An 8,711-nucleotide genomic window follows, 5' to 3' on the forward strand; every position below is an offset into this window, starting at 1 on the left:
TTTTTAGCTGAGGCTTTCCCCTGAGTATTCTTCTGTGTTTCATGTGTATGATTTCTTCTTCTCTATTATATGTGTTCTGGTTGATCTTAATCAAATTGATTAAGCTTCCGCAAAGTTTGATAGTAGAAGTAGATTAAGTATTTTGCTTTAGTATATTGCATTATCAGGTGATCTACGGTGAAATTTCTACACACCCTCTTGTTCAACAGCGCCCTCACTCTTTCACCTCTTTCAGGCAGAGGTGCCCTCTTGCGGGTCGCCTACCGCAACTCGTCGCTAGGCAGGGGCACCCACCCATGTCAACCTCCGCGCTCGTCGTGCCAACCGTGTTACCATTCAACCACAACTCGCTCGTCAGATATGGCGTCGCTGTCGTGTCGCCCTTCATTGCTCATCGGGCAGATGCACCCCACCACCGGTCCTCCGTACTGAAACTCACCTGTTCAAGCAAGAGCATTCGCCGTAACTCGTCTGTGGGCAGGGTCGCCCCACCTGCAGCTCGACCACCCAAAACGCACCCGAACTTCACCAAAATCTGCAACTCTTTGAATCGGCTAGTACTACGGCCCTTGATTCTCTTGTACGTCGCCTCTCCTCTTATTTTCTCTTCTCCTTATCTCGCTCAAGGCTTAAATTTAAACTTGCTTGGATTTCTTAATGCCTTATTCTTCCAATTCATCATCCATATATACACTTCCTGCAAGAGATAATGTGGTTCGGCCCACCTAGGCCGACCATATAAATCACCTAATAAAATATCAAGAGGTGCATTAGTCCACCCAACTCGTCGCTCCACACGTCGGCCCACCAACTCGTCAGTTTTTCGACAGCTCTATAAACTCGTCGCACGCGCCTTTCCATACTTACCCGATTTTACCTTTTCAATTTTCGACCCTCCAAGTAGCTCATCGCAACTCGCATCACAACTCAACGTCGTATGCTCGTCGGGGCGTGTTTAACCAAACACACCCGCTCGTCGTCACAACTCGACTCGTCACCTTTAACCAAAGTTTTCCACCCCTCTGTCGCTTGTCGTACATGTTCAGCTCATGGGTGTGACATACTCCCCCACTTCAAACGATTTGTTTCCTTGACAACACCATCACACAACATCGCAAAGTGTCGCTAGCTCTAACATCTCAAAAATGTCCATGTTGCCAATCTCTGCTCTATCATCGCATAAACCACCAAGGTTCATAAACCACCATGGAAGGCTAGTCCCTCCAACTCAACTACATGTCATCACTGCAACATATATCGTGTTTGACCTCATCATGTATCATTTCCATGTGAATTGTTGCTATGATACTCCAATCCATCTCAAACACATCTCAGTACACTGTCGACCCCCATGATTCGAACTAGTCGGGTGATCAGTCCAACTATCACTTTCAAACCATAAGAATGCACCTCCTCATGCCATCATTAGTCGTTTCTCTTAGCATCTTGTCACAACATCAACTCGATCGAGAATCCATCCAAGCGTAAAATAATCCATGGTCAGGTCCATGGCATAATCCATCATCTCATCTGCAACATGTTGTCCGTGATGCTAATGCCAATGTGTTGTCATATAGTTGTATTCATCCAAGCACCATCAACATGTCAAATAAAGAAGCCTCATCTCCCAGGCCCCTTGTAAGGGCGGTGCAGTCCTCCTAGATATCAAGGACCTGCACACACCTATCTCCAAGGTTTGTTTATCGAGAAAGGAGGGCTAGGGAGTTTCCTCCCCAACTCTCATCCACCCATGTATCAAATTGATATTGCGTCTCAAATACTTGTGCATAACTTCAACCTCCTCATGTGTACAACCAAGCTTTTCAAGCTTGTCTTTCATCAACTGAAAGTCATATATGCCCATGGCATACCTGCAAAAATCCACTATGCCATCCAGATCTCTACCTACATAATCTTCACCAAAAACTACCTTAGAAGAAGTATTCGAACTCCCTCCATCCGCAACTCCATGGTGAAGATCCTCCGTAGAAGATGCACCTGTCAAGTGTCTCAAGATGTGTGAAACTGTATTTCCACCTTCATCTTTACTTCTAGATTTCGCAAAAAATTCAACTAACTTCATTTCCTTTGTTGTTTGAGTCATACATCCAAGTCCTCTTTGCTCCACATAATCATGCTTCACATTCGGATCCTTTGGATACAAAGTCATAGAAGCCATCTTTGGTCTATATCCCAAGCAACTCCTTCTATTCATCGGAACCAACATAGTTTTTCCTGCAGATGTAATAAAGAGAATGTCTTGGTCCACCATTGGTATGGCTTGTGCAACCTTCAAAAAGTCCTTCCCCAGACCAATGCATCAAAATTATTTCCATGTACAATTACTTGCACAAAACTCAGCTTCAAGGCATCACCATCCTCTCTAGGCTTGATCTTGCGTCTTATCTTTGCAACCTTCTTCAACAATTCAACCTCAGAAGAGTCTTTCGACTTATGTTTCGACCTGACTTCCTTCTTAAGGTAGTTCAGCTCCCTGTTCGGTTCATCTAAGCAACTCGATCTTGGTTTAGCTTGAGCTCCATCAAGCTTTTCCTCCATCGCATTCTGCTTAAGTGCTCCTACTTGACACACATTGACTCCTTCCATCCGAAGTGACCAAATCTTCCAAACATCTTCCTTCATGGTTCGGTGATAGTCCCCAAGTTTGTCAATGTAATCGATCTCATCTTGCTTTATCACAATGGACTTTCTACCAAGAAAGTCCCTCTTGATTTCATCCTCAAGTCCCTTGACTTTTGCCTGCGCCATGGTGCTTTTCTCCCTTAGTCAAACTCGCTCATCCATGAGTTCTTGGAGTCTTAGATCACCTTGTCGTATCTTCTCATCAAGTTCATCAAGTTCAACAGTCCTTCCATGAAGATTACCCAAGTCCTTCTTCATGTTCATTATATTGTCTCCCATGTGTATCAAGAGTTCCCACTCTTGCACAAGAGCTTCATAGCGTTTCTGAGTTTCGTCTTTCCAATAATCTATCATGTCTTCGAGCTTCTAAAATGCTCTTTCGATTATCTTCATCCATTCGGCAAGTTTTCAATACCTTCTTTACCCTCAACGGTCATCAGCTTCAAAACCCAATACCAACTGCTACCAATAGATATCAACTGTAACGAAGTATTCACTTCAATCTAAAAATATTGATTCATTTGAATCAAATCCTTTAATACCATCTGTCACGAAGTACAGTGTGATCAGCTTCAACTCGTTTTCCAAATCACCTCTGATACCATCTGTCACTCCTCTATCCTGGCAGTGGTCTTTCAACCGCACATAGGCAAGTGTGGCACCGCTACCCAAATTCTTTTTACTAATACTAATGAGTACAGGCTACGCCTAACATTCAACACTTAGTTATTTTTCTACAATCTACTAAGCATTCATCATTTTTACACAACGGAAATAAAATTCATCATCATCATTTATAAATGTGGACAATGGATAAACTTCTTTTAATGGGAGGGGCAACTCCCAGATTAGAGTCTGCCCAAATGATAATAAATAAACAATTTTTATAGGTATCTTTACAAATTCAGTCTTTGCCAAGAACCCCAAATTCACCTCGACAAATTGCCAAAGTCAGCAATCCGGCCTGCTCGTTCAGGGTCTCCCACCCTAGGTCACCCTTCCGTTCAGCAGTACCCTCGCTAGTTCAATCGTGCAGCTCGTTCAGGGTCGCCCACCTCCGGTCGCCCTTCCATTCAGCAGCGCCCTCACTCGTTCATCTCGTTCGGGCAGAGGTGCCCTCCTGCGGGTCCCCCACCGCAACTCGTTGTTGGGCAGGAGCGCCCACCTGTGTCAACCTCTGCCCTCATCATGCCAACCATGTTATCGTTCAACCACAACTCGCCTGGGCAGAGGTGCCCTAATTGTTGTGTCACCCTCGATAGCTCGCCGAGCAGAAGCGCCCCACCATCGAATCTTCGCACTGCAACTCACCCGTTCAGATAGGAGCATCCGCCGTAACTCGTCCATGGGCAGGGTCGCCCCACCTGTAGCTGGACCATCCAGAATGCACCCAAACTTCACCTAAATCTGCAACTCTTTGCCTCGGTTAGTACTACGACCCTCGGGCCTCTTGTACGTCGCCTCTCCTCTTATTTTCTCTTCTCCTTAGCTCGCTCAATGCTTAAATTTAAACTTGCTTGGATTTCTTAATGCCTTACTCTTCCAACTTGTCATCCATATACACACCTCCTCCAAGAGATAAGGTGGGTCGGCCCACCTAGGTCGACCATACAAATCGACTATTAAAAAATCAAGAGGTGTCTCGGTCCACCTAACTCGTCGCTCTGCACGTTGGCCCCTTGATAACTTTGATTTTATTAAAATGTTGATGTGAATGCTCAAGACAATGATATCACGAACGTCTTGAAAAGTTTTGCTATTGTATTAAACAATTCCTTGTTGTGTGATTTGGAGTTTAATTACAAAATCCCATTGGATTTTAAACGATTATACACTGGTGGCCAGAAATTTTGAAAATCTTTCCTAACATTTTACAGCTTGCTCTCATGGGATTATCTAACATTTACTCAACCAGTGACCTCATCACGATTACGATAAGATGCAAGCACATGAATATATTTATACATATTTTTAGCTTCACATGGTAAAATTAGAGTACAATATCAACTGTGACATGACGTGGCTGTTGGATACGTCCTATTCAAGTGCATATAATGCGATTCAGACATTCCTAGTTACACACATCACAAGTTTGAAAACTTATCCCCCCTCCATCTGTTCGCCCTCAGTCCGAACTTTGAAGGCCTATAAATGTAGGTCGGCAGTGAGAGCTCTCACCCATCTGAAAGGCCAGTGGATTTCCTTCATTTCAACCGAGTAAGCCTGCAAATCTACTTTTATGTTGTATTATTATTACAATTCAAAGAAATTTGTGCCTGCTATTTGATATTTATTCTAATTTGTGCCTGCTTTTCCGGTTTTTCTTTGGATTGGAAATTTTTGCATTTGATAACTCACAATGTTCATAAAAAGCAGCAGGATCAAAGAATCTATTCCACATCAGAGCAAAGCCAAAGCTGTGGCCGACATGGGCAAGTTTAGCATGGATCTGGCTTCTATTATTCTCTGCGTGTTTGTGATCTATGGCGGCACTGTCAATGCTCTGCCGAGTCCCGTGGCGGGTCTTTCTTGGACGTTCTACAGCTCGAGTTGCTCGTCCTTGGAGTCCATAGTGTGGGAGCGCATGGGAGCCTATTTGAGTGCAGACATCACACAGGCTGCAGGATTGTTGAGGCTCCACTTCCACCACTGTTTTGTCGAGGTACAACTATCTCATAGCATAAATGGCGGATGTCAAATTTATTAGCAATTACCTGTGTATGCTTCTCGGATATTGATTTTCGAGCAGTTGCATTTTCCACTTTTATCAAGTTAAATATTGTTACATATTACATTTTATAAGGTTAAATCTTGTTACATGTTACATTTTAGGAAGGAAAAAAGAGCTTGAGATGAAATCTCAAAAAAAATGTGAAAAATATACCACTTATAACATCTATTAGATTTTTTTGAAATTTAAACAAGATTGTAGGAAATGTTTATAAACATTTAGGAAATGTAGAGGAACAAAAATTGAGATGATAGTGTATAAATATTATATTTTCTTATTTTATTTGCTCAAAAAATTTGTTGGATTTTTTCGAATTATAAGTATCAATTGTAAATCCGAGTGTTTTTAGTAGGGGTTTTTCATGTGGTTGAATTTATATATGGAGTCAAAATTTTATTTTAAATAATAAGAATTAAGATTTGGCAAAAAAAAATTAATAGATTAACGAAATAGGTTAATGGCCCAAAATCAGATGCATATCCCAAGATTGAAAGCCGTCAGGTAGCTTGATTTTCCTTGAATAACTGTGACAAGTCAATAAAAATTCATTAATGGTTATCCCACTATTAATTTGACCACTAAGTTATGATAAATTTTCCTAGTGATTGAACATATATATTTATTTATTTTAAGTTTATGATAAAGTCAATTTAATTTTTTTTAATGATGTAATAACCATTTTATTTTATAATTACTAAAATCTATAAAAATGTATATATTTGAAGCAATAACTTTTGACTAACAAATAAATATTATACAATATATTCAAACATATATTTATTTCTTCACTAAAATCAATGGAGAAGTTTAAATATTTTTAAGGCTCATTAGCAGACAACTTTTAACCCAATCTTAAATTTTAATTATCTAAAATAAAATTTTAAATATATAAATAGCTTTAACAAGAAAAACCAATGTAAATCCTTAATAAAGGTAGGTTTTACTGTAACCAATATATGTATTTAATTTAACGCGAATTAGCAACCAGAAAACTGTAACAGTTAGGAATTAATACAACTTATTGGTTCCAGGGATGCGATGGTTCGGTGTTGTTGAACGCAACGTCAGGTGAGCAGACGACTCCCCCAAACCTCTCACTCAAAGCACAGGCTTTAAACATTATCAATGACATCAAACAGAACGTCGAAGCCGCCTGCAGCGGAATTGTGTCGTGTGCCGATATTCTTACCTTAGCAGTTCGTGACTCCGTTGTAATGGTAACTAATTTCATTTCTCCGCTCACATTGCTGCAACGCTTATTTAATTTGTGTGTCATTCACGTTTGGGATGCATTTTCTTATATAAGGTTTTTCTTACATTAATATATATGTGTGTGTGTGTTTTGTTGTAGGCTGGAGGACCGTTCTACCCCTTACCACTCTGCCACAAGCACAGCGTTACCTTCGCCAATCGATCGACCATTCTTGCCAATTTTCCATCCCCAACCTTCAATGTAACAGGGCTTATCAGTGTTTTGGGTCCCAAAGGCTTGAATTTCACAAATCTGGTGGCCCTCTCAGGTATTACTACTACCGGCCCATCAACAATTTTCCCCCTTCTTTCTTTTTCAAATTCTCATGATAAACTCTGAGTATTGATCTGGGTGAAATTCTTTTTTATGTATTACTATGTGTGTGATCAGGAGGACATACAATTGGCAGAAGCAACTGCTCCTCCTTCGACAATAGACTATATAACAGCACCACTGGTACACAAATGCGGGATCTCACGATGGACCAGAGTTTTGCTAAGAATCTTTATCTCACCTGCCCTACCAGTACCACCGTTAACACCACCAAATTGGATATTCGCACTCCCAATTTGTTCGACAACAAATACTACGTTGATCTCCTCAACCGACAGACCCTCTTCACTTCTGACCAGACTCTTTACACCGACACTCGAACTCGCGACATTGTCATCAACTTTGCAGTGAATCAGACCCTCTTCTTTGAACATTTTGTGCTCAGCATGCTCAAAATGGGGCAACTGGATGTGCTCACAGGAAGCGAGGGAGAGATCCGTAAGAACTTCTGGGCTTCGAATCCGTCAACATTTTTTATTATGGATCCAGAGGCGTCTCAAGAATCGACATCTTATTCTATGTGAGATTAGGCTTCTCAGCTAATCTCAAATATAAGCAAGCAGCGTTAATTCCCAGCAAAGTCCAATAAATATATATAACCGACATCTTGTAAACCCTTTGCGATGCTTGTTCTACAAATTACTTTTTCCCTTTTGACCTTTTGAAAGAGCAGAAATCAAGCCTGAATACAGTGTATTCTCGTTGAAAATAAATAACATTTCTGGTTGATAATCAGATTTCCAACCGATTCCAGCAATTTCCAACAAGAAACTTTACAGAATTTAAACTCTAATGCTGGCAAATTTTGCACATCTATTATGTAGTTGGATTTGTCAAATCCATGAACATAGTCAATTTCTATATTCGTTTACGAATTGTTTAGGCGTTTTTGAAATCGTTGGTCTGTTATCTTTGGAAACCTACATTAGACTTATATTTATCTAAAATATTGCAACAAAAACATAGAAATGGGTTACAAGGTGTTAGAAAATTTTAAGGGGCAGAGGAGAGAAGTATGGCTTAGAAATTTGTTGCGGCAAGTCAAATCTCTAGTTGCGGGAAGCACATCGCGCAAAGGTTTAAATGAAACAGAAATTAAACTAACAACGAAACAGAGTAAAAAGTTACTCATAAGGTCATATCTCAACAAATCAAATTTTGGAAATTTTGGATTATATTATATAGCATATGCAAATAAATTAACCATAATAAATTGGACGCTGCTGCTCCAAGTAAAAAACACAAAAAAGGGGCCATATCTCAACAAACAAAGTTTTGGATTATATTATATCTCCACTACCTCTCGCTCAAATTTACACATTCGAATGGCTCTTTACTTGCTCAACCATATAAAAATGACTTTTACATTCATATTTACCTCAACTTAGACATTAATACTGTTGAAATTATAATTTGCAACTACCGCATTTATTTCTAGCAAAAGTACCAGTACACTTCCTCGCAACGCTTTTGTTGAACGCAGGTATTCCTTAGAGGGGCAGCGATCACATCCAGCTGCTGACACGTGCCCGGAGCCACTATTCCAAAACAACCATTCCCCGGTAGGTAAAGTTTGTGCGATTGGGACCTCCGCGGGATTGCAGTCAACCGTCGGATTAAATTAACGGTCGTGTACAAGCCTGCAGCATAAGGATTTAACGTGAAGTGAAAGTTTTGTTGACCGCCATTTTTGTCCATAACGCAATTAAATGAAATTAATATGAAATGTCCTGTGGTCAGTAAATGTTGGTA

The 8,711-nt window shown here is 40.4% G+C and overlaps 1 protein-coding gene across 1 annotated transcript; it reads left to right on the plus strand.

The window, feature by feature from the left end:
* The first annotated feature begins 5,071 nt into the window (after positions 1-5,071).
* On the plus strand, positions 5,072-7,483 carry LOC149246030 (peroxidase 12-like). The gene is made up of 4 exons (XM_089439636.1): positions 5,072-5,305; positions 6,406-6,591; positions 6,726-6,894; positions 7,017-7,483. Exons 1-4 carry the CDS (start codon positions 5,072-5,074, stop codon positions 7,481-7,483), a joined length of 1,056 nt encoding a protein of 351 aa, XP_089295762.1.
* The last annotated feature ends 1,228 nt before the right edge of the window (positions 7,484-8,711 follow it).

This window comes from Pinus tabuliformis, chromosome 7 (genome assembly GCF_031772625.1).
Source record: "Pinus tabuliformis cultivar Carrire ecotype Pingquan chromosome 7, CPIR1, whole genome shotgun sequence".
Classification (NCBI taxonomy): domain Eukaryota; kingdom Viridiplantae; phylum Streptophyta; class Pinopsida; order Pinales; family Pinaceae; genus Pinus; species Pinus tabuliformis.